This window comes from Medicago truncatula, chromosome 3 (assembly GCF_003473485.1).
Source record: "Medicago truncatula cultivar Jemalong A17 chromosome 3, MtrunA17r5.0-ANR, whole genome shotgun sequence".
In the NCBI taxonomy this organism is placed as follows: domain Eukaryota; kingdom Viridiplantae; phylum Streptophyta; class Magnoliopsida; order Fabales; family Fabaceae; genus Medicago; species Medicago truncatula.
The window spans coordinates 4,240,831-4,267,513 of NC_053044.1; the positions used below are offsets into that span (position 1 = coordinate 4,240,831).

Consider the following 26,683-nt stretch of genomic DNA (forward strand, 5'->3'; position numbering starts at 1 on the left):
TATTGTGATGACCATTATCCATAATTAATTTTTAAAAATAAAAACAATTAAATTAAATGACCATTATTATTTATTATGCACATAAAATAAAAAATCAAGGAGACCATGAGTTTTAAAGAGGACAATTATGAAATTATGTTGTACTTCAACTTTTATATATTGTTTGTAGATTTTAACGAAATTTGGGTGTAAAAAAAAATAGTTTTGGGTGTAAATAGAAAAGGAAAACGTAACTACTAACTACTACAACAACGGAGCAGTAGGGTTTTGCCCACTCTCGGGTATCAAAACTTTGCCGCAGCACAATTGTTTCTAGCTTCTGAAACCAATGAAAACACATAATATCGATGAAAATGAAGACAGAATCAGTGATTTACCGAATTGTGTGTTACTTCTCATACTGTCGATTTTGAACACCAAAGAGGCCGTTCAAACCTGCGTTTTGTCCACGAGATGGAAGAATCTCTGGAAGTATATTCCTGTTCTTTCAATAAGTTCTTGCCACTTCGAGACTCGGATGGGTTTCACCATATTCGTGTATCAATTTTTGTATCTACGTGATAACAAAACCGCACTGCACACTCTCGATCTTCACCGCGATGGTGTCATCTGGCCTGGCTACCTCATGTGGGTTATAAAATACGCATTTGACCACGGTGTCCAGCTATTAGATGTAGATTCGACCTTTTATTATCAACACTATCCACTTCCCTACGTTTTATGTCACACTTTAACATCTCTTACCCTTTGTACAAACAATCAATTTGGTCATCCTTCATCATTATTCCCAACTTCTCTGAATTTGCCTGCATTAACCAGCATGTGTCTAAAATACTTTGCCTTTCATGGTAGTGGTGATGATGACCGTGCTGAGCCCTTTTCGTCATTTAACAGCTTGAAAAGTTTGATCATTCACTGTTGTGTTGAAGAACAAAACCTGTTCATATCAAGTGACACACTTGTTTATTTAAGAATCAATACATTTGCTATTCAACGTTGCAAAATCGAGTTATCTACTCCAAGTCTCCGTAGCTTTGATTTTAAGGGTAATCCTATTCAGAAACTCAGTGGGAACAATAACAATCTCTCTTCTATCAAACATGTAAAAATTGATGTAGCAGTCCCGTCATATATCGAAAAATATCCCTTGGTTCTTTTCAACTGGCTAGTTGAGCTTTCTCGTATCGAATCATTGACAGTCTCTTCATCTATTCTTGAGGTACTTCAGTGACTATTGGTTTAGGAAAAACATAGATTTTCATTTTCACTTTTCATTACAATATTTTCTTTCATTATGCTTGCTTTTTTTATTTAGTTTTCTTTTTAAAACATGACTTGCCTTAAACTGATCATGATTCACCCTCCCTCGTTGCATAGACTCTTTGCTCAGTTCCTGGTTTATGGAAGGTTGATTTCCCTTACTTACAAAACTTGAAATTGCTGAAAATAATAACATACCGACCTTCAGCGATACCTGAGAGAATAGTCGACTTTTTGCTGCAAAAGTCACCCTTAGCAAAGGCTGAGATCATAGACTTGACAAGGTAAATATGCATTAAACTTTTCAGAACTTTTTTTCATTCTGATTTGGCCTTTTTGTTTTATTTCCCTTGGTCTCTCTTGTTATGAAATGTCTGTAGATACATTACAACTCTCTCTGATGCTCGTATAGTAAGGATTGAATGGATGATAATGTTGGTTTGAAACATAATCTTTATTTTTATTGCGATAATGGTTTCAATCAAGAGAATTGACCGAGTAGTGTAACATTGTAATATGATTAATACTCCTACCATGTTTGTTAAATTTTTATGATTATGTTTGCTGTCAGGTTTGTGTCAAGATTGCAAGTAGTTTTGTTTTATTTGATTCATTTTTCTTGTTGTACCCGGTATAAGTTTGATAGAATGTTGATTACATGTCGAAATCCTTTGGATTTCTTTATTTCTTAATTCTGTTTCATAAAATGTTAATTAACAGTCTCACTAATTTCACGCTTTCACTTTCGGTCTGATTTCATGCTTTCACTTTCGGTCTGATTTGCAACATATATTGCATCTAAATTTGGGTTTTGCAGACATGGTCAGGTGAAGGATACTATCTAGAGAATTATGAGGTGCATTAGTTTTTCCAAGAGATCGGAGTAAGTGTCAACAATTTTGCCAAGAGAAATCTTTCCCTAGCTATAGATAGAATGTTTAAGATTTATTTGTTTTCCTGCAACTTACCGAAATATCGTTTCTATTTTGTTTCATTTTCTATATTTCAACATTTCTTCGTCACGTGTTTGATTTTTCCATGTTTAATTTGGAGACCATGGTATCATGTAGATTACATCGTCTGCTATATCCAACTAATTCGTAACTGATGTATGTCACTTACAATTTTCTTGTAAATTATGTCTGTCGTGTTACTTTTGAATTTATTTTGTCCTTTCTCTTTTTTGTTTCTTGTAATTAATCTTTTTTAGTATATAAAAAGACTGTTGTAAGAAAAATAGTACAAAAATGCTCGATGAATTTCATTTTATATCAAGTCCTGCATGTAACGCAGATTATTATTAGCACACTATAATATTACCTTTTTTTTTCTCAATTTTCCTCTTTGCTTCTGAAATAGTTAACTTTAATTTGGTTGAACATATGTATGGTAGTTAATCGCTTGAAAACAAACTATATGAGCTAGAAATAATGAAAATTACTATTTACTAAGCAAAATTAAGCACATATTGCACAACAAACCCAAAAGAAAGTGGTGTTGTAGAAAATGCTACAAAGACCTGCAAAACAAAAATAGTGAAATGATCTGAGACGTGCTGATCGCACTGTCCTCAAAGATTTTCCGCATATAGAACGCTAATCCCCCAGGAGTTAACAGACCCTTCCCAACAAGTCGAAGATTCAGAACTAGCAAGGAATATTATCTAACAGGAGTGTAACCCATAAAAGATTTTTAAAGAATGAAGAAGTATATGTTTTCTGTTACGGTCACAATGTTTCTCAAAGCAATATATATGCTCTTTCAACATCACCGTTCAGCCATAATTGAAAATGATTTTTAGAATAATGACAATAAAGTGGTGGATTGTTTGTTTCCTTATATTTCTCACTTGAGCCACAAAAATAGGTTATATACAAAAGCATACGTTACTTGTGAAAATGAATTTTCATTACCTTTGTTTGACTATTACTCTTTGTCTCTTATTATTAAATAATGGGAAATGCTAACCGGTGCCTCCGGGGAACTGGTTAAGGATATAAAAAAGGAAATTATATAGTAGTTAATGTATTGAAATTGTGTAATTAATTTATAATAAAGTCAAAAACAGTTTTCTTTTATGGTAATAATTCTCTTTTATGGTATGCTTAACCCGTACCCCGGGGGCACCGGTTAGCAGGACCCTTAAATAATTGAATTAAATACTTTCTACTAAAATATTTTTTCAATTAAAATTAAGGGACAAAAATATATTTGAAAACTTTTGAAATATAAACATAATTTACAACAAGTGGTATAAAGGCATGTAAATTAACAAAATCTATGTACTACTTGTTAGAGTTGTTTAACCTCAAGAATGACACATACAAACTCATTTGTGTAAAACCAAAAAAACAAATATCAGAGTTAGAAGAAATACAAAGATAGTTAATTGAACAAAATCAACCAAGGTTCTCTTGTGTCTATTAGTACAATTGCCTTTGCAATATAAATCACACTCTTTGATAGTAACATGGAAAAGTTCCTTGATTAAAAATATTACATAAAATGAAATAAAAAAAAACACTTAAATATCACTAAATGATGAGACCAATCGGGCAATTTGTGACACCAAAAGCATAAAACATGTAAAAAGGAAAAAATGATAAATAAATTAAACTGACTCTTCAACATCCAACTTGGTTGTAGATGGAAGGCGTGCATGGCGAGACAAAATACAAAGAGCAGGTAGACACCCTTAATGATATTTGTACTACAAATGAGTAGACACCCTTAATAAAACTTCACTTAACCAATATGGTATGCGTGACCTCATTTTTCCATTATTTTTCCATTAAGGGTATGCGTCACCTCTTTGTACTACTCTGAAAAATTTCAGTTAACCAATATGGTATGCGTGACCTCATTTTTTCAGTTGCATGACTACTATTTTTTCAGAATTTATTTGGTTAACTAAATGGAAAAATAGTGGTCACGCACATTTTAGTTGCGTTACCACATTTTTCAGCTTCTAAATAGTGGTCACGCAATGTGATCACATAGACCATATATTTAGTTAACTGAAATTTTCGAGATAGGTACAAAAGGGTACATATTAAAGTTGACTATCAATCTTTATTCAAATACAAATGCAGTGGTTCTGAGGCGATACCTACTTTAATATGGTGGTAACGTGCAGGAATTGGATTGGAAAAGGTGTAATACTTGCAATAGAGATGGTGTAAACCCAGTGAAATCGTTTGGGATACCATGATAGTTTCAACTCTTCATATCACATGAAATAATGGTGGTATAATTTTTTCTTATTTTGCTATGCAGCCCCAATGATATAGTAGCAGTAGTTTGCATAATTTTTTGTAGGAACATGTTCATGAAAATTCTGATACTAAAAAAGTCATCATAATTGTTTCAATGCATCTTTAGTACCAATAACAAACATATTTGAAATTCAAAGTTGCATCACAAATGAAATTGCAGGTTATAATATGTAGTTGCAGTTAAGTATGAAGAATGACAGGTTTTCTTCAAAACGTAAGAATAATGTGAATGGCAGTCCTTTTATGCTCCATTCATTCTAGACAATACGGCGTTGTGTTGTTCGTCGCCATATATGGCGTCATTTGATTTCGTATCTTGTTACAGTGTTTGTTTAATTCTTATTGAAAGATTTGCCTTAGTCAATCGTACATTTCAATTAATGATTTGGCGTCAACGTTATAAATCTGGAAGCATTGGTATTCTAATGATTTAAATTTTATCATATTATTTGTAGACATTTTGCCATATATTATTAACTTAAGTGTTTAGAGTTTGTTCACTAATTCACTTTTTTATTTTTTAATAATGTTCATTGTATGAATGAATATCGTTTTGTTTTGTGAAAAATAAAAATAAGGAAAAGGAAAACAGCAGGCCAATTTCGTTAAAGTGACTGTCACACGATTGTGGTATATCATTAAAGTGACCCAATTTTCAACCATAAAAGCGAAAGTTGCATATATGATTAAGACGTGGTACCTTCAAAAGACTTGGTGTCGATTAATAACTATGAAACTTTCGTGCACTGTGATGAAGCTTTCTTATCCAATTAAAAATGAAAGTTGCATAAAAGGACAAAGAGAAATCTAAGGAGAAAAAATATGCACAATCCCAAAAAAAATATATGATCAACACTTTCCTTCAAACCACAGTCACCGACACAAATTATAAAATCTGACATGAATTATCCGTCTTGAGAATCCTATTGCTCAATAAACGTCAAACAAACAAAGAAACTATCAAATGAGCTACTTTATTCCATTTCCAAGTGATATTTAAAATGTGTAAATGATGAACAAGCTCCATATTAAGTGTTGTTACATTTAGTTCGCTTAACGTAATGTAGTTCATATTCATTCACTTTTGTCACCAAAGACTTCATTAGATCATATTAATTTTTTCACGAAAGGAGGAAGAAAGGTAAACAAAAATTACATATTGGTGATGCATTATTAGATCTATTAGACATACATGCCCTAATGGATGTCTTTTAAAAATAAAAAGATCAAACAGTTAATATAAAAAAAAAATATTAAATGAAATATTTGATGGATCACCTGCAATGTTGGTCCCCCTTAGACATTGAGGATAAAAATTAACAGAAATAGATGAACTTAACTAATGAAAACGAGTCGGGAGGTGGTGGAAGCTTAATGATCTTTGGGTAGGAGCTTTGGAGATGTGGCTCAGCTTTGGTGTTAAGGACTGAGAGTTTTACTTTGAGGGGTGTTTTTAGAAGGGGGTGAGTAGTGACGATGGATGGTTGGATATCATTTATACAATGGTCATTTTCGTGAAGGAGTCTATTTTAGGTGATGACGTATATTTTTTGTGGGTGTTGTCCTCAATGATGTTTTTAGGGTGTTTATTTTCAGGTGTTCCGCCTATATACGACGCCTTTTGTTTGTATTCTCAGTTTCACCGGTCTCTGTTCGTCTTTAGCAGGGATTTAGTTGTTTAATAGAATTTGTTGCTTAAAAAAAAAAAACTAATAAAAAAGACATTAAAGGACTTAAACATAAACAATTAATTATGGACCAGATTAAAAAGCAAAAGTAAGTTAAGGAATCAAATCCTTAATTTAGCCGTATAGATCTGAGTGACCAATTCAATCTAATCTCCGTAGAAGGGGTAGGCCACCAAGACCTTTGTCTAGTGCCTCTAATTTGTTTACATGTAATACTAGCTACTATTTTTATCCTTCTATAATACTAGTTATTGCTAATACTATAATACCTTTTACGTAAACCTTGCTCTTCCTAAAAATAATAATATGAGTCAAACAATATAAGTGTGAAGAAACTTGTGAGCAATTACATGACGATGTTGATTAATATCCTCGCAAGCTCCTTTTTTGTGGATGTTGATACTGTCTTTTTTTTTTTTTTGTGAGAAATCTTGGTCTACAATTACAAGTTACAACTATCAAAGCCATGCTTTTCCTTTTTAAATTAATTTCAGGCCTTAAAGTTAACTTTCATAAATGTTTGTTATTTGGTGTTAATATATCTCTTATGTGGTTGACCCACATGTTGGCACATTTAAAAAGGTTGAAAACACCAGTAAAAAGACGTAAATGCCCCGTCGACAGTTAATTACCGAGGAAAACAACCGGCGGCAGTTAACTACTGAGGAAAACTTCGACAGTAAATTATCGTCGATTCGATCCTGAGCATATGCAGAACAGAAGCATCAGTTTTCCCATTTCATCTTTTCTCCAAAACTTCTCAAAATTCTCTCCAATTCAATTTTGGACGAAATTCAACTTAATCATCTCCATTTTATCACAAGTAAGTAGGTTTACTAATTTTTAATCATAATGTTAGTTTGTGTAGGTTTTTTTTTTTTTTTTTAAATTTTGTAGTTTGCATGTTGTTAGGGTTGATGTAGGAATTGATATTTTGATGATTGCATGTAGTTTATAAATGAATGTAGCTGTTGTAATTGATGTTCGAACGTGTTTTAAGTACAGTGTGTTTTGAATGGTGTTAAATGAAGATAATTTGAATACTTTTGATACTTTGCACAAAAAGTGTTTGACAAAATGCCCAAATGAGAATTTTATTGATTATTTAGTTAGTTTATATTATGCGAATTATATTGATTATTTAATTGGATAAAACAACAAGAATCATTCAATAATATCTCCCTCTCCAACAAGTCGGCCCTAGTTTTCTCTCTCTAGATTTTTTCTTACTGTTTCTTCATTGAGGGGTGGTTTTGGGTCAATTCTTAACATAAAATCATCCATCTTCATCTTTTTCTCTCTATTTCAATCTAAATAAGTGATTTTCACATAGATCTAGGTTTTTTTCTTTGTGATTTCATCATCTAAGTGTGGTGGTTTGTTTTTCGTCGTCTTGTGCGGTGTTGTTTCATTTCCCTAATTAATCCCGCCTTTTTGGGTGGATCTGAGTAATTTTTATGAAAAAAATTAGTTTGCAAGGAATCAAACCAGGTACCATATGCTCACACTTTACAACTACATCCGCTATGCCACTTCTATTTTTGTTGAAATATTGTTGCTTCCAAAAATGAAATACATGACTAAAACATTTTTTTTAAAGCCCGAACCACCCTAATAGTTTCCTCTCTCATATCAGTTATTTTTTATTATTAGCAGTACCTTTATTGATAATAGTTCTTTCAGTATGCTTACTACGTTTTACGATATTAAAGTTGTATCTTTAAAATTGTAGATAATTTGACTGATTCAGATGATAATTTTATCATTAGAAACTTCACTTTTTCCTTTAATTTTGCCGGCCTCTTTGTTTCTCATATATTATATTACTTGAAGTTGTTTATTCTGACTTGTTATTTGCGAAAATCACTACAGGAGACTATAACATTACTTTGTTTTGGCAAAGTAAGGACTTTGATTCCATATTCATTTTTGTTAATTTCCATTAGTTATAAGGTGTTGAGAGAATATTATGAGGCTACCTTGATTCTGCTACCAGATTGTCGGATCCACAGAATCCAGGGGATCCACAAGAGCTGGAAAAGATTAGGACTACTTGTGTGGAACTTTCCCACGGAATTGGACGGAAATGCGTTTTCGGACGGAATTCGGATGGATTGGGCGTTGTCCGAAAAAGCCGCGTCGCAAATCGTATTTTCATCCCAATTTCTGTCCGAAATATTTTTCAGACGGATTTCGTACGGTTTTCGCACAAACGCAGTTGTGGGATGTTGGACTAAATTTCAAACGGATTTCGGACGGAATTGAATTTAATTTCCTACGGTTTTCGGACAGAACTGAATTTAATTACCTACGGATTTCAGACGGAATTTAATTTAATTTCCTACGATTTTCAAATGGAATTTAATTTAATTTCCTACGATTTTCAGACGGAATTGAGTTATAATTTCCTACGGTTTTCAGATGGATTCTAGACAAATTTTCAAACGATTTTCAGACGGATTTAAATTGCTTTAAAATATTTTCCACACTTTTCAATCGTGGTTATAATTTTTTTTATTTTACAAAATTGCCACAATTCATATTTTTTAATGAGTTTGGGGTAAATTCCAACATGTAAAATTGATATTCAATAATACATATTAAATCAAATAAAAATAAATAATAATTCAAGAGTAAACAAATGTTCATTGTCTGAAACAAAATTATATAAACTAGATTTATATAAGTGCTCAATGTTCTAACACAATATATCACAAACTAACATGACTAAATTGTCCATTAGTCAGTACTCAACAATAAAAGTAACACAATGAAGTGCACTAGTAGGGATAGGGGAGACAACATAACTCCAACCAAAAGGAAATAGCCAAAAAAACAAGGTAAATAGGTTTGGAAACATAACTCCAACCAAAAGGAACTCCCATGACAAAGCCAGCCAAATACAAGACAGCAGCAGTCAAACACATATTTCATAAAAAAAAAAAAAACAGAGAAACTGGCAGCAACAACCACAAAACAGTTGAACAACAAAAAATCAGTTGGGCCAAACTTATCATTCAAATCCAAAAATATCATCATTGTTTTCATTAGAGGCTTCACCAACATCATTTGGTTCATCTTGCATAGGTGTCACACAAGCAAAGTTTGGAGGCAATGACATATTCTGTTGGAACAAAATGTGTTTCACAATGAACCTTATTAAGTTTTGATGATAACAAGGTATTAAAAATTGTCAATTGGTTATTACTAATAATTGTTCAAGTGTACAGGACCAAAGGCTACTCAAGTTATTTCAATAGGTCTTGGAAGAACAATGGAAAGAAAAAGAAATTCTGAGCATCTGAAGAAAACTGCTCCTGAAGCTGAAGTGCTTCTGAAGTGATGACGTCATCAGAAGCAGAAGGTCATCAGAAGCAAAAGGTTTTCATCAGAAGCAATATCTTCACCAGAAGCTACGTTTGATCCTTTAATCAAACTGAAGATTCAAAGTAGCTGATTCTCAATTCAGTCTTATCCAAGAAGAACGAAGAATTGAAAGGGAGGTATCAACGGATATATGGATAGCACTGAGCACTTGTCTCTCGTTAATAGAGTTGACAAAGTACAAGTGTACAACCACTACCTCCACTACTCTGTTTTCTGTCTGCGCTACAAGACAAGACAACAGCCATGCCTGCAGAAGTTGTACGTTCAAGATGGGAATGAATTTGAAGCTTATTCTTCAAAGGACTACACCCAAATTAGGCAAAGGATTACTGGTGGATAATCAAAGGATTTCAAACGACTCTTTAGACGTGCTGATTATCTCAACGTCTCTTTCACGCCTCTATATAAAGGAGTGAAGACTTGAAGATAAAAGATAGAGATACACAAGTTAAAAAGCGCCAAAACTCTGTCAATTTGATTCTAAAAAGCACACTGAATTTCTGCACTGATTTGATACATCTTAGAAATTCAAAGTCTAGAGTCTTTATTGTATTGTATTGTGAACACCACTGATTGTATATCAAGTGTTCAACTCAAACTCAATTCTCTGTATTTTTGTTTGATCAGAAGTCTCTTGCCTGCGTGCTTGAGCATTAGAAGTCTCTTGCTTAGTGCTTGAGCATTGGAAGACTCTTGCGTGTGTGCTTGAGCATTTTTGTGAAGTCTCATACTTAGAAAGTATTGAGCAGTTGTAATCTTTGTGATTATAGTGAAATCTCCTTGGAAGTGCAAGGGGGACTGGACTACTTCCGTGTTGTGGAAGGAACCAGGATAACTGCTTGTGTCTTTGTCTTTCTTTTCTCTGCTCTGTTCTTTTCCGCTGCAATCTGACTCTGATCATTTCATCAGAAGCACTCAAACTGCTTCTGAAGTTTTATCAGAAGAAGTATTTTACAAGAGAAAAAGAAAACACAATTCAACCCCCCCCCCCCCCCCCCCCCCCTTCTTGTGTTTTTCACCTTCATATTCAACTTTTCAAATAAAGTTGCAAGCATGCTTTCATTTGACTCAATTCTTTTTTGTTGCTGCTCCAATTTTTGTTTTTGCTCTTGGTTTATACGTTCTTGCTCTTTTACCTTTTCTTTCCATTTTAAGAGCTCTTGTTCCATGTTTTTTTTCCTTAAAGGCATTTGAGCATGAACCAATAGTATACTTCGAAGTATTTGTTCTTCAAACTTTGTAGGTTTAATAATTATATAAATAAAAATAAAAATATTGGCCGTCCGAAAACCGTCTCAATATTTCCCACGGATTTGGGACAGATTTGTATTTTTAACGAAATTCGTGGGAAAAAAACCTTTTTGAACATGTCATAAAAATTTCACACGATTTTGGGACGGATTTGGGACGAAAATTACGCTCCTTACAAACCATCCCAAATCCGTCCGAAAAATTCAGACAAAAACACATCCGTCCGAAAACGCTATTTTTTTAGTAGTGGTTCCCATACCTCCTACGGCGATTGGGCCTCTTGAGCCAGCGGAGGTGGTTACGGCCTTCTTGGAGTTTGCTCTCCATGTCCAAAGCCAGCAAGAGATCAGGGGTGAGTCGGTCCCGGAGGACGAGGGGCATAAGCATTCAAAGGGGTACATGAAATGATTCTACCGTGTATCCCATCTTCTTATGATCGTCCCTGCTACCGTTCCTGAGGACCACAGTTCCCAGACCTCCCTATGAGGAGGTTATTGTTGAGCAGCGGTGGGCCAGACATCCTCCCGATCCATACCAGATGATCATCCAAAATGTCAGAGTCGTAGTTAACAGCGCTATGGAGGGGATTCCTTACGTGTATTCAAATCTTGTTGTTGTCCGCGTTATTGAGATCATTCGGCACCAGTATCGCGTGTTGGAGGAGGTGCCGACTCCGCGGAGGAGGAGGAGTCCACGGAAGTAGTTGGCTCTTAAAAAAAGCATACTGTCTCCCCACCACCACAAGTAGTAGGCTCTTAAAAAAAGCATACTGTCTCCCCACCACCACAATGAATATTGCCTAAAAATAATTCCGATATATACATCCACCTCCACTTATACTGAGTTAAACCAAATCAAATAATTGCAAAAAAAAGTAATCCTAATCCACAATCAATAATTCCGATATATTAGGCTTTTAAAAAGTTTGATTTGCTTTGTGACGTGTAGGTTAATCCGTAAGCATATGGAAATCTGACGTATTTTCATTAATAATTGTACCTCCCACTCACCATTGTCTCTAACTAGTATAAAACATTATATTATTCCCTATGTTTTATGCATCAATACAAAAATCACACTAACTAAGATGGCTTCTTTTTTCTCATACTTGCTTGTGTTTTTCTTTGCATTTCTGATTCTCATCCCTCAAGGCTTTGGTAATGCTCCTAACCATAATAAACATTTACATCATCCATCATCAACATATGTACATCCTACCACCTTACCCAAACCAACTTACCCTGCCAGTACCAACATTCCAAAAAAGCATCCTCACCACCCTCCAAAAGAAGATAACACTCATTTCTAAAGTATGAAATGAGAGTTATGAAATATATATGTACTGAATAAGTGGTTCTAGTTACCAAGCTGTTTGTTTTCTATATAGTAATATGTACTCTCCTACTTGGCAACTGTGGGTGGGGTGTTTTTGTGTTTTGTGTGTGTACGTGTCATGAATAAAAATTACTTGACAAGAAAGAGTGCTATGTACTGCAGATTATAAATATTTTTATTTGTGACACCAGATTATAATAAATAAATATTATGATTGTGTGAGATTGATAGGTTTAATTGATTTATATATATCGAGCAATTTCAGACCGTAAATAAGTCTATAATATAATACTAGTTATTGCTAATACTACCTTTTACGTAAACCTTGCTCTTCCTAAAAATAAAATAATATCAGTCAAACAATAAAAGTGTGAAGAAACTTGTGAGCAATTACATGACGATGTTGATTAATATCCTCGCAAGCTCCTTTTTTGTGGATGTTGATACTCTCATTTTTTGTGAGAAATCTTGGTCTACAATTACAACTATCAAAGCCAGGCTTTTCCTTTTTAAATTAATTTCAGGCCTTAAAGTTAACTTTCATAAATGTTTGTTATTTAGTGTTAATATATCTCTTATTTGGTTGAAAATTGATGTCGGCACATTGAAAAAGGTTGAAAACACTGGTAAAAGACGTAAATACCCCGTCGACAGTTAATTACCGAGGAAAACAACCGACGGCAGTTAACTACTGAGGAAAACTTCGACAGTAAATTACCGTCGATTCGATCCTGAGCATATGCAAAACAGAAGCATCAGTTTTCCCATTTCATCTTTTCTCCAAAACTTCTCAAAATTCACTCCAATTAAGTTTTGGACGAAATTCAACTTAATTATCTCCATTTTATCACAAGTAAGTAGGTTTAATAATTTTTAATCATAATGTCAGTTTGTGTAGGTTTTTTTTTAAGTTTTGTAGTTTGCATGCTGTTAGGGTTGATGTAGGAATTGATATTTTGATGATTGCATGTAGTTTATAAATGAATGTAGCTGTTGTAATTGATGTTCGAACGTGTTTTAAGTACAGTATGTTTTGAATGGTGTCAAATGAAGATAATTTGAATACTTTTGATACTTTGCACACAAAGTGTTTGACAAAATGCCCAAATGAAAATTTTATTGATTATTTAGTTAGTTTATATTATGCGAATTATATTGATTATTTAATTTGATAAAACAACAAGAATCATTCAATAATATCTCCCTCTCCAACAAGTCGGCCCTAGTTTTCTCTCTCTAGGTTTTTTCTTACTGTTTCTTCATTGAGGGGTGGTTTTGGGTCAATTCTTGACCTAAAATCACCCATCTTCATCTTTTTCTCTCTATTTCAATCTAAATAAGTGATTTTCAGATAAATCTAGCTTTTTTTCTTTGTGATTTCATCATCTAAGTGTGGTGGTTTGTTTTTCATCGTCTTGTGCGGCGTTGTTTCATTTCCCGTCTTCGTGCGGTGTTCATTTGATTTATATTGAAAGATCCATTATTCAAACAAAGATTTGGGCGTCAACATTGCAGATCCGGAGGCCATGGATATTCCGGTCACTTTAATTTTATCATATATTTTTCTAGGCATTATGCTGTTATATGCTATTAACTTGGATGATGCATGTTTGTTCATAGATTCATCCTTTACGTTTTTAGCAGTGTTGAATGATGTAATCTCTCGATTTGAATGAATGAATATCATTTTGTTTTTGTCAAAAAAAAAAAGATATTTGTTTGATCTTAATATATATAAATGTTAAACATTCTGATAAGTTTCCCTAATTAATTCCGCCTTTTTGGGTGGATGTGAGTAATTTTTATGAAAAAAATTAGTTTGCAAGGAATCAAACCAGGTACCATATGCTCACACTTTACAACTACAACCGCTATGCCACTTCTATTTTTGTAGAAATATTGTTGCTTCTAAAAAAGAAATACATGACTAAAACATTTTTTTTAAATCCCGAACCGCCCTAACAGTTTCCTCTCTCATATCAGTTATTTTTTATTATTAGCAGTACCTTTATTGATAGTAGTGATCTTTTTCAGTATGCTTACTACGTTTTACGATATTAAAGTTGTATCTTTAAAATTGTAGATAATTTGACTGATCCAGATGATAATTTTATCATTAGAAACTTCACTTTTTCCTTTAATTTTGCTGGCCTCTTTGTTTCTCCAATATTATATTACTTGAAGTTGTATATTCTAACTTTTTATTTGCAAAAATCACTACAGTAGACTATAACATTACTTTGTTTTGGCAAAGTAAGGACTTCGATTCCTTATTCATTTTTGTTAATTTCCATTATTTATAAGGCGCTGAGAGAATATTATGAAGGCTACCTTGATTCTGCTACCAGATTGTCGGATCCACAGAATCTAGGGGATCCACAAGAGCTGGAAAAGATTAGGACTACTTGTGTGAAATGGTACCTCCTATATTTGGTTGGATGCTTGTTGTTTGGTGATAAAAGCAACAAACGCATTGAGTTGGTCTATCTGACGACCATGGAGGACGGCTACGCGGGGATGCGTAATCATTCTTGGGGAGGGATGACATTAGCATACCTATACCACTGTCTATCTGAGGTCTCTTTACCTGGAGGTGGAGCTCTTGAGCGAAGCGTGACACTGGTCACTGCTGTATGAAATTGTCACATTGGAACCTTAACTTTATTTTTATTTTTGTTTTATTTTCGTGCGTAATAATTTATAAAAGTGATTTGTTTGGTTTGTGCAGGGATGGTTTTTGTGTCACTTGCCGGAGCGGGGTCTGAGATAGTACGGCTATGTTCAGACCGTTCCCATACCTCCTACGACGATTGAGCCTCTTGAGCCAGCGGAGGTGGTTACGGCCTTCTTGGAGTTTGCTCTCCATGTCCAAAGCCAGCAAGAGAGGGGTGAGTCGGTCCCGGAGGACGAGGGGCATAAGCATTCAAAGGGGTACATGAAATGATTCTACCGTGTATCCCATCTTCTTATGATCGCCCCTGCTGCCGTTCCTGAGGACCACAGTTCCTAGACCTCCCTATGAGGAGGTTATTGTTGAGCAGCGGTGGGCCGGACATCCTCCCGACCCATACCAGATGATCATCCAAAATGTCAGAGTCGTAGTTAACAGCGCTATGGAGGGGATTCCTGAAGTGTATTCAAATCTTGTTGTTGTCCGCTTTATTGAGACCATCCAGCACCAGTATCGCGTGTTGGAGGAGGTGCCGACTCCGCGGAGGAGGAGGAGGACACGGAAGTAGTAGGCTCTTAAAAAAAGCATACTGTCTCCCCACCACCACAATGAATATTGCCTAAAAATAATTCCGATATATACATCCACCTCCACTTATATTGAGTTAGACCAAATCAAATAATTGCAAAAAAAAAAAAGTAATCCTAATCCACAATCAATATTACCGATATATTAGGCTTTTTGAAAGTTTGATTTGCTTTGTGACGTGTAGCTTAATCCGTAAGCATATGGAAATCTGACGTATTTCATTAATAATTGTACCCTCCCACTCACCATTGTCTCTAACTAGTATAAAACATTATATTATTCCCTATGTTTTATGCATCAATACAAAAATCACACTAAGATGGCTTCTTTTTTCTCATACTTGCTTGTGTTTTTCTTTGCATTTCTGATTCTCATCCCTCAAGGCTTTGGTAATAATCCTAGCCATAATAAACATTTACATCATCCACCATCAACATATGTACATCCTACCACCTTACCCAAACCAATTTACCCTGCCAGTACCAACATTCCAAAAAAGCATCCTCACCACCCTCCAAAAGAAGATAACACTCATTTCTAAAGTATGAAATGAGAGTTTTGAACTATATATATGTACTGAATAGGTGGTCCTAGTTACCAAGCTGTTTGTTTTCTATAGTAATATGTACTCTCCTACTTGGCAAATGTGTGTGTGTGTGTGTTTGTGTGTGTATGTGTCATGAATAAAAATTACTTGACAAGAAAGAATGCTATGTACGTACTGCAGATTTTAAATATTTTTATTTGTGACACTAGATTATAATAAATAAATATTATGATTGTGTGAGATTGATAGGTTTGATTGATTTATATATATCGAGCAATTTCAGACCGTAAATAAGTCTATAATATAAGTTTGGTCGAATTTTAGGAAAAGAAAACTTGAGATTCCTCAAAAAAAAAAAAAAAAAAAAACTTATGATTATATATCTACATAAACACTTGTGAGACTTGAAAATCACGTTGATTTTTGCCTAGATATGTGTTCTCTACCCAACTCTTCATCCTTTAATAAACACAACATCAAAAAATTAGACAAACTTTAGTACTGTAACAAGCTGATCATGCAAACAGAGTAAAACAGCAGCAAAACTAACCTATACCCTTAAACAACTCAACTCTTCTTCAGAGCAACAAAACCATAAACATGTTGAAGCACAGAAACAACACTAGCCAAATGCCACAAATCAGTTATGTAAACATGAGCAACATGAAGCAACAAGAAAATAAGAACACAAAAAAAAAACAGCAAGAAGTATCCAACAGCACAAATGATATTTGACATAGGTGAATGTTGGCAATTTTGGAGGACAATGACTCATAATCTCGTATATGCTATGTGGTTGTATCATAAAGTGAAAAAAAAAATTGTTACAACTCATGAGGTGTAATTAAGAACTCTCATTCATCAATGCATTGTTAATCCAAAACAGAATTTAAATTTTCAAGCCCTCTCAGTTCATAAGTAACTTAGGTTTGTTATAGTTTATCTTTCGTTTAAGTCATTACCTTGTCTATATATAAGCAAATTTTAACTTGTTAGATTTATTCAATTAATGATGTATGTGGTCTATAATATAGATCATATACATCATTGATTGAATAAATCTAAAAAAGATTTCTTTATAATTGACAACGGAGGGACTACATGTGAGGGACCAGATATTCGAACTCTGGCCATGATGTTTATTGTAACAATTCCACATTTTTGTCAGTTGAGTTACGATTTGTAAACTATTATGATACAGTTTTTTGTTGTAAAAAGATCAATTATTTTAGGACGAAGGAAGTATGCATATATTTTGTTGTTTTTAAATATACATTCTCTAATAACTATTATAATCAAATATTACTTCTTCAGGTTTATTAAATAATTGATGTATATGAACTACATAATAGTTTAGATATATAAATTATTCAATGAACTTCAACAAAAAAAAAATGTTTTTATTTTAAAGAAAAAAAAAAATTATCTTTTACTCTAAATAAAATGTTTATTTGTTTATAATAGTATCGGGAGGAAGTATCTTTTACTTAAATTATTAAGGGTGAAATATGTTTTTAATCCCTATAAATATACCAACTTTTTGTTTTAGTCTCTCTAAAATTTTCCTTCAACTTTTAGTTCCTATAAAATTTTCAATCACTACGTTTGTCCCTATTTTTAAGTTAATTTTTTTATTTTTTAAATGAAATTGTGCAGAATGTATAGAATATTGTAAATAAAAATCCAAAAAAAAATAGAATTTTTTAACAAAACACAAATTAAATATGAATTTTTAACCTTTAAAAATATAAAAATTCATATTAAATTCATGTTTTGTTAAATAATTCTAATTTATTTTTTTTAGAGATTCTTATAATATTATGGATTTTCCTGCCAAATTTCATTCAAAAATATGAATTCTAGATATGAGTTTACTTTAAAAGAGAGACCAAAAGTGAATATGGAAAATTTTTAAGGGACTAAAAGTTGAAGAAAAATTTTAAAGAGATTAAAAGGAAAAGTTGACATACTTATAAAGACTTCAGAAATGTATAGAATAACCCCAACTTCATATTATAATTTATATCACTCAAAAACATCAAACACCTCATGTCCATGTGACATTTACAATTTTCATTTCTCAATCCCCTCATGAAGGAATACTCAACAGAAAACATACTATCAAAATGAACGACGTAGTAGTTATAATATTTTGGGTTAATTAAATTTTTTGTCTCAGTAAATATTTAGAATTTTGTTTTTAGTCCCTACAAAATAAAATCACATTTTTTAGTCCTTATAAAATTTTTCATCAACATTTTTAGTCCTTATAAAATATTTAATAAGCATTTTTAGTCCCTATAAAATTTTTCTATCAGCATTTTTAGTCCCTCAAATGCTTAAGGAAAATGTCACAGGGACTAAAAAGTGTGATTTTATTTTGCAAGCACTAAAAACAAAACTGTGAATATTTAGAGACTAAAAACTTAATTAACCCTAATATTTTTACATATAAATGGAAGTATATATTTATTAATGATAATTTTGGAGTTAAAATTTATCAAAATATTGAAGGAAAAAAACATACAAATGGTGGAGGAAGAAGAACATAATATAGGAATCATTCCCTTGTAACATATGATTAATCAAAAATAAAGCTCAACATTAGAATCTGAATGATGTCCGAGAAATATTCAAGCCTTTACAGAGAGATCCTCCAAAATAGCCATGGAAAATTGATCTTCTCATTGATTTTACAAGAACCATGCTAGCAAGAGTTTTAGTTGAGTATAGCAACTAGGTACCCAGTTCTGTTAGAGACATTGCAAGAACCATATTCTTTTAATTGATTTTAAAAATACACTCGAGTTTTAACCATTTACTTGACCTGTAAAGATGATCTGAGTTTAACTAGTAACAAACAATATATCACAATAAAGTCATTGCTAAGTGGATCAAAAACAGAATGAATGAAATGGCTTGAATAAGTGAGTTTATTAATACAGTTCTAAAATATTTTATGGCTTCCTTAATTTTTAAAAGAAAAACAAGTTTTACCCAACATTTTTTAATGGCCTCTAGAGGATCAGACATTTCTCATCAGCCAATAACCCTGTAATCAAAGAGGATCAGACATTTCTTATCCACTTCATAGCTCACCTATCTCAAACCATTAGTTCTTTCTTTCACAATCATTCATTAATGGAGACTTGTTACTAAAATCAAATAGTAACAGACTTTTGTTATCCATAAACTTGCATTTTGTTCTTGTTATTCTTCTTACAAACTAAGCAACTGATGGATTTTAGAATTGATCTTGTTAAAGCATTGTTAGACAAACTTTCTTCTAGAGAGTTTGTTGACAATTTCCGAAGCACAAAGCTTGACGTTTCACTCTTGACAGAGATGACTGAAAACACTCTGCTCACTCTCAACTTCTGTGAAGGTGCTGTTAGACAAGATTGTTTCTAGTGAGTACTTCATCGGCAAGTTCCAGGCCACGAAGCTTGACGTTTCACTACTCTTGGAAAAGCTTAAGACAATACTTATGGTTCTTCATGAAGCTGTGGAGACACTTACTTTAAGGCTTTGTCGACAACTTTGGCTGAATATGCTGGAATATATATGTTGTATTTGAACTCTACAATTGCTCTTGCTCCAAAGATTATTTTAACAATATCCAACTGTTGTAACAAGATGGACCAAGCGTTACGAACATGCTTATGAACTTTAAGGAAAATGGTTATTAAAGTAATACTTAAATGACTTAAGACAATAATTTGAATGAACAAGAGATGTTGATGATGAGAATGGCTTGGCTTGGGTTACTTGTTTATTTTTCTTTTGAGGGAAACACGACTAATTGAAAGGTAAAGTGGTTATTTTGAATAACATGTGGGTTGTGCGAGAAGCAATGAGTATTTAAAATGAAAGATGGAGAGAAAGGATAGTCTTGCTCACTTGAAAGGAATGGAATAACATACATTAAGATAATAACTTCCAAATGGATTATAATTATATAATGGGGTTGACCAAAACATGCGAGAACTTATGGCCTAATATCCTTAGATGAAATTAATTGGGAAGAAGCAATTAAGAAGGAAAAGGTTACAAATGAAGAAGAGGTTTATGTAAGTGTGTACTAATAAATGCATAATACCATCAAGAATAAATTGGGAACATAAAGGAACTTTGTGCTCTGTTCATTGTTATTCTTAACAAATACAAAAAAGAGAAGGAAAAAAACAACACATATAGTTCCCAAACTGAACTACACACTATCCTCAATATTTCATTTATATTGCTTAATGACTATAGAAATGTAATCCCCTGATTATTATTGATGAGAATTGTGATAGATATACAATTGTTTCTGATTCTGATATAGAAACTAATAAATGCATAATGAATAAACTGAACTACACATTATCCTCAATGTTTCATTTATATTGCTTAATGACTATAGAAATGTAATCCCTTGATTATTATTGATGAGAATTGTGATAGATATACAATTGTTTAATTGTTTCTGATTCTGATATAGAAACTAATAAATGCATAATGAATATACAATAATGTCTAATCAATATAATTACATATTTGACAAGTAAAATAGTAATGTCTAATGAATATACAATAAACATAATTGATTCTAATACTCCCCCGCAGTCGCTCCCCCGCAGCCGAAGCGGGAGGTGGACGAATGCTGAGGCTGTCACGAAAATCTTGGAATAATATCAAGGGAAGACCTTTTGTGAAAACATCTGCAATTTGATATCGTGATGGTACGTGCAGAACTCAGACTTGGCCACGAGACACCTTTTCGCAAACAAAATGAATATCCATCTCAATATGTTTTGTTCTTTGATGTTGGACCGGGTTACCAGAGAGATAAATTGCACTGACATTATCATAATAAACCATGGTTGCTTTGTGAATAGGACACTGTAACTCAAGGAGAAGATTGCGTAGCCAACATGATTTAGAGATCACATTGGCAACTCCACGGTATTCGGCTTCGGCACTAAATCGGGATAAGGTGGGCTGCCATTTAGATGACCAAGATATCAGGTTATCTCCAAGAAAGATACAGTAGCCAGAAGTAGAACGTCTGGTGTCGGGGCACCCACCCCAATCAGCATCTGTATATGAAATTAAAGAAGTAGTGGATGAATGATAAAGATGCAAACCATATTGGCTTGTGCCCTGAATGTAGCGCAAGATACGTCGAAGAGCATTCATGTTGTCTTCCATCAGATTATGCATAAAGAGACATATTTGTTGTACTGCATAGGAGATATCAGGACGAGTGAAGGTGAGATATTGAAGAGCTCCTGCCAGACTACGATAGAGAGATGGATCCTTACATGGATTACTAGTTGTGGCACTCATTTTCGGTTTAATATCAACTGGGGTTAGACACGACTTACAAGAGGACATTCCAGCACGTGCAAGAATTTCTTCAGCATACTTCTTTTGTGAGAGAAACAACCTTTGTTGGTGACGAGTAATTGCAATTCCCAAGAAGTAACTTAAGGGTCCCAAATCTTTCATAGCAAATTCAAAACTGAGTAGTGAGATGATAGATTGTCGCAAATCATTTGAGGACGTGGCGAGAATAATATCATCAACAAAGAGTAAATTATATGTCATATGAATGTTTTTCTTGTATATGAAAAGAGAGTGATCACATTTGCTTTGAGAAAAACCAATAGATGACACGTAGTCGACAAATCGCTTATACCAAGCTCGAGGAGCTTGTTTAAGCCCATAGAGTGATTTGCGAATACGGCATACATGATGGGGGTTTTCAGGATCTTTAAATCCCAAAGGTTGGTGCATGTACACTGTTTCTTTCAATTCACCATGAAGAAAAGCATTCTTGACATCCAACTGATGAATTTGCCAAGATCTGGATGTAGCAATTCTGAGAACTGTGCGAATAGTAGTTGGTTTTACATTGGGCTAAAAGTTTCTCCACAGTCAATGCCAACTTGTTGACCTGCACCATCACCTACAAGTCGGGCTTTATGCCTCTCAAAAGTACCGTCAGATTTTTCTTTATGTCTAAAAATCCACATGGACCGAATAACATTAACATCAGGTGGTCGAGGTACTAGGTCCCACGTCTTATTTTTAATTAGACTATTATATTCATCATTCATGGCCATTTTCCAATTTGGGTCTTTAAGTGCAGACACAGGATTCCTAGGTAGAGGGGATTTTGTAACATGGGTGTGCAAACCATAATATTTTTGGTTTGGTTTAAAAATCCCATGTTGACTCCTAGTGATAGGTTTTGTGTTAGCTTGTAAAGTTGGTTGAAAAATGGGAGGAAGATTTTGTTGGATGGGACTAGTGGGGTTTGATTGTGGAGGTGAGGTGATATTTGGTGAGTTTGGACAAGGAGAAGTGATGTGGTTTGGCTGATGAGCCGGTTGAGGAATAGGTGGGCCAGTTTGGGTTTGGTCCATTAGATGTTGTATAATATAAGGGGACAACTCATTGTCTAGGAAAGTGTATGTATTAGGTTGGGGAATGTGCAGCTTTGCATATGGGAAAATATTTTCATTAAATAAGACATGACGACAAATAATAATTTTATTTGACAATAAACCTAAACATTTATAGCCTCGATGATTTGACGGATACCCAAGAAACACACATTTTGTGGAACGAGGTTGAAGTTTGTATATTTTTGATGAAGGAAAGAGAGGAAAACATAAACAACCAAACACTCGTAAGTGATTGTAAGAAGGATCCTTGTGATACAACACTTTAAGAGGTGACTCAAAATTGATAGTTTTGTGTGGTAAAATATTCATGAGATATGTTGCCATTTCTAAAGCATGGTGCCAAAATGAAGATGGTAATGACGCGTGAATTAATAAAGTTCGAATAATATTGTTAGTGGACCGTATTTTTCGTTCAGATTTACCATTTTGAGAAGATGTGTAAGGACAAGACAAACGAAAAACAATTCCATTAGCTTCACACATTTTTTGAAAATTACTATTGACATTCACCGCCATTGTCACATTGAATTGTTTTAATTTCTCTTTGAAATTGTGTGTTGATGTGTGCTCTTAGTTTTTCAAATATTGGATAAACTTGGGATTTATGTGACATTGGAAAAGTCCACAAAAAATTTGAATAATTATCCAAGAAAAGAACATAATATTTGTGACCAACTGAACTTAAAACTGGAGAGGTCCGTACATCACTATGTAAAATATCAAATGGCAACAAACTTCTATTATGAGAATTCATGAAAAACAATTTAACATGTTTACCAAGAGGACATGAATGACAAATATGAGAATGTAATTTTCTATAGTTATTACATTAAATCAACTTATTTTGCCTAAGAGAATTTAAAACATTTTCTCCCGGATGACCCAAACGATCATGCCAAAGGGATGATGACAAAGCTGCAAAGGAAAAGGTAGGCTCGACTTTATTAGAATCAAATTGGCAGGCCAACTCCTAACCGATGTGAGACTCTTATACACAACCTCACGCTCAAGATTGCACATCTGAAGCGTGAACATAAATGACGGGTGACCCGATAACGGAAACCTGATAACAGATGACCCAAATAATCGTGAAGAGACTCTGATATCATATAGAAATGTAATCCCTCGATTATTATTGAGAATTGTGATAGATATACAATTATTTCTGATTCTGATATAGAAACTAATAAATGCCTAATGAATATACAAAAATGTCTAATCAATATAATTACATATTTGACAAGTAAAATAGTAATGTCTAATAAATATTCAATAAATATAACTGATTCTAATAATGACGACCCTTTTTTCTTAGTGTTTGGAACTACAATTTTACAAGTTTCATTCTCACGCACTAACTTTATCATTGGAATTGTTCAACTCTTCATATGTACGAGTGTTGTTGTAGAGAGGGAGTGAAGGAAGAAGATTTATGGTTTTGAAAAAAGAATATTGAGGAAGAAGCATTTGAGGAGGTTGCAGGAGATGCCACTATCTTTTGAAAAGCTGAGTTTGACAACTTGTTAAGGTAAACTGTGGACATATTTGGTATCTTTATTATGTTTTCTATAAGATTAATAATGTCTCTAGGATAGATAGTATAAGTAATGGAACATCAAGGTAGACTTAATTGTGAGAGAAATTAACATAAGGATCGTTAATCTTAAAAGTATCCTTATTCGAGCTTTAATATTAATTAGGATTATAATAAAGCATATAGATTATTACGTATATAGATGGATGATCATGTCTACGAGTCATATATATGAGATATTAAGTTTATACATAAGTGTTAATATTATGAGTAATATTTATACTATATTGATCTGTCATGAGAATATTACATAAAATATTATGAAGGTGTCATAAAATATTCTCATATTGATTATGGTTTATACCACTCTTAGATCTAAAATCAATATGATCCTTAGACGTTGACTCAGGTGTTTTATGTCATTCAAATCTCATCTATAACAAGATAACTATAAATTTGGTTAATGTGCACTTGACAAATCACGTCGAGGGACATGAGAGTGTCCTAGATGAGATTTGTCTCTCCATTATAACAAGAAGAAATATCATTGAACCTCTTGATAAAATATGACTGTAAAATTGAATGGTTATTAACAAAAACACTGCATGGCTACAAACATACCGACTGTGAATATGTGTGATTTATAATTTAACTCAATCCAAATCCCATAATCCTCCAATTATTTTGCCATAACTCACCAATTTGTTGCATACGTGTACAAAAAGTGGTGTACACGTTTCATATAGAAATGCCCTATCAACATATATTTATTCTGAGAAATGATATTTGTAGAATTATTTTGTGATAATTTTTGAACAATTTTCTTTCATACCTATATTATTCGCTCCATTTTTCTCTCTTTATTGTTTTTTTACGAATAAGAAGAGAGAAAAAGAAGATAATCACAAAAGTTGTCATCAAATAATTTACAAATATCATTACTCATTTATTTTATCATTTGTTAAGTTTCCAGCAAAGAAATATTTTTTCCTTAAAAAAAAAAATGTTTTTTACACAAAACCCAACATTCAACACTCTATATTTATTCTCTAAAAAACAAAAAAAAAATATCTCTAGTTATAGAATTTACGATTCTCTCTAATAAAGAAAGGAAAGCTAGGAATTTACGATTCTCTCGTTTTAATTCTAACATTTATTTTTCATTGGGCAAAATTAATGTGAGTCTTCTAATATAAAACTCATTTTTAAAGAGTGGTGATACATGTATACCCTTATGTGGCAATACACCTCTTACACCCACACAAAATCCTGACATGTGGCAAGGAAAAGGGAAAGGAGATGAAAGAGAAAGTATGGTTGTGAGATGAATTTACCAAAATATCTCTAATACATAAGGTGTACAATAGGGTGTATGATTAAAGGGTGTTCATGTAACATTTTCCTTTTTAAAGTGTGAGATCTATGTTGATTTTATTTAAAATAAAAGAATGAGTGTCAAAAGGATAGTGTCATTGACATTTTTTTTCCGACTTTAAACTCCCTCTGCCCCCTTATTATAATTAAGATACTAATTTCACGTTGTACTTACGGTGAGTACAATATGATAGCTCAACTTTTGAAGCAATGGAACAATTAGGGTTTTTGGTATTTGGGTAGGTCGTGTCCTATGAATGATCTTAAGGGTGAACTGCTTAAGAAAATACTTCCTCCGGTCACTATTATAAGAAAAAATTCATTTTTTAGTTTCATTCAATAAATTATGTATGTAGCCTATATATAGACCTCATACATCATTTATTGAATGAACCTAAAAAGTCAACTTTTGCTTATAATAGTGATAGGAGGGAGTATATGATGGTCCACACACATATCAAGAAAAGTTGGTAATAAAGTTAATGGAGTTAGGAGACATGACATTGCTATGCATGACCCTTGAATTTTCACGCCCGGCATTCTTTGGGCTTGGTGCGTGAATAGGTCTAAAAAGTCAACTTTTGCTTATAATAGTGATAGGAGGGAGTATATGATGGTCCACACACATATCAAGAAAAGTTGGTAATAAAGTTAATGGAGTTAGGAGACATGACATTGCTATGCATGACCCTTGAATTTTCACGCCCAGCATTCTTTGGGCTTGGTGCGTGAATAGGTTTAGGCGGCCCTTGAATTCGACAAGCTCTGATACCATATTGAAATTTGGGGCCTAACTCATCCTTACAAAACCGGCTTGTAAGGTCAGGATTGTCTCCTCTTTATAAACTCTTCTCAAGAGTCTTGTCTATCCGATGTGGGACTTGGGTTTTTCCCAATACGACGACCCACTCTTTCGTATTCGGTGTCGAAATACCATGTCAGCTTTCGTGTTTCTAAATAACACGGCTGTCTTCTATATACATATGCAAAAATATCTTATCATAAGCAAAACATCCAACCTAGTTAAAAAGGTTATATTACTGTCTGCAATGAGAATTTTTTTTACTGAATACTGTTGATATTAAATTGCAATTAGAAATATTAAGTATTTACGAGCAAAGGCTTGTAAATTAGTTTTCCATTTCACTTCTCATCCTATGAATACATAAATCTCATTGATTCAACAACAATTGCATGTAACTGAGTTGTTTTAGGCTTTTGGCTCAAGAAACATGAGAAGTAGACACAAACAATCAATCTACAAATGCCCAAAACCAATTGGCATTATATATTTGAGCAACAAATTAAGGGATGATAA

General features: G+C 33.3%; 2 protein-coding genes across 3 annotated transcripts; both read left to right on the forward strand.

The window, feature by feature from the left end:
- Nucleotides 1-328: 328 nt before the first annotated feature.
- Nucleotides 329-8,460, forward strand: LOC11420478 (F-box protein At1g60400). Its single transcript, XM_024778623.1, has 3 exons — nucleotides 329-1,219; nucleotides 1,378-1,544; nucleotides 8,220-8,460. The coding sequence occupies exons 1-3, from the start codon at nucleotides 329-331 to the stop codon at nucleotides 8,458-8,460; spliced, it is 1,299 nt and encodes a 432-aa protein (XP_024634391.1).
- Nucleotides 8,461-11,898: 3,438 nt separating this feature from the next.
- LOC25488614 (uncharacterized) lies at nucleotides 11,899-16,293 on the forward strand. 2 transcript variants are annotated; one of them, XM_024779747.2, is made up of 3 exons: nucleotides 11,899-13,049; nucleotides 14,501-14,827; nucleotides 14,925-16,293. In XM_024779747.2, the coding sequence occupies exons 1-3, from the start codon at nucleotides 12,936-12,938 to the stop codon at nucleotides 14,964-14,966; spliced, it is 483 nt and encodes a 160-aa protein (XP_024635515.1). In that variant the 5' UTR covers nucleotides 11,899-12,935; the 3' UTR covers nucleotides 14,967-16,293. The 2 variants fall into 2 exon arrangements, with proteins under 2 accessions (XP_024635515.1, XP_013458966.2); XM_013603512.3 differs by having other exon boundaries at nucleotides 14,501-14,789.
- Nucleotides 16,294-26,683: the final 10,390 nt, after the last annotated feature.

Coding starts and splice junctions, on each gene's coding strand:
- LOC11420478 (XM_024778623.1), top strand. CDS start 329: ATGAAAACACATAATATCGATGAAAATGAAGACAGAATCAGTGATTTA. Junction 1,220..1,377: donor TCTCTTCATCTATTCTTGAG/GTACTTCAGTGA, acceptor CTCGTTGCATAG/ACTCTTTGCTCAGTTCCTGG. Junction 1,545..8,219: donor GAGATCATAGACTTGACAAG/GTAAATATGCAT, acceptor TTCTGCTACCAG/ATTGTCGGATCCACAGAATC.
- LOC25488614 (XM_013603512.3), top strand. CDS start 12,936: ATGCAAAACAGAAGCATCAGTTTTCCCATTTCATCTTTTCTCCAAAAC. Junction 13,050..14,500: donor TTATCTCCATTTTATCACAA/GTAAGTAGGTTT, acceptor ATTATTTATAAG/GCGCTGAGAGAATATTATGA. Junction 14,790..14,924: donor TGAGGTCTCTTTACCTGGAG/GTGGAGCTCTTG, acceptor TGGTTTGTGCAG/GGATGGTTTTTGTGTCACTT.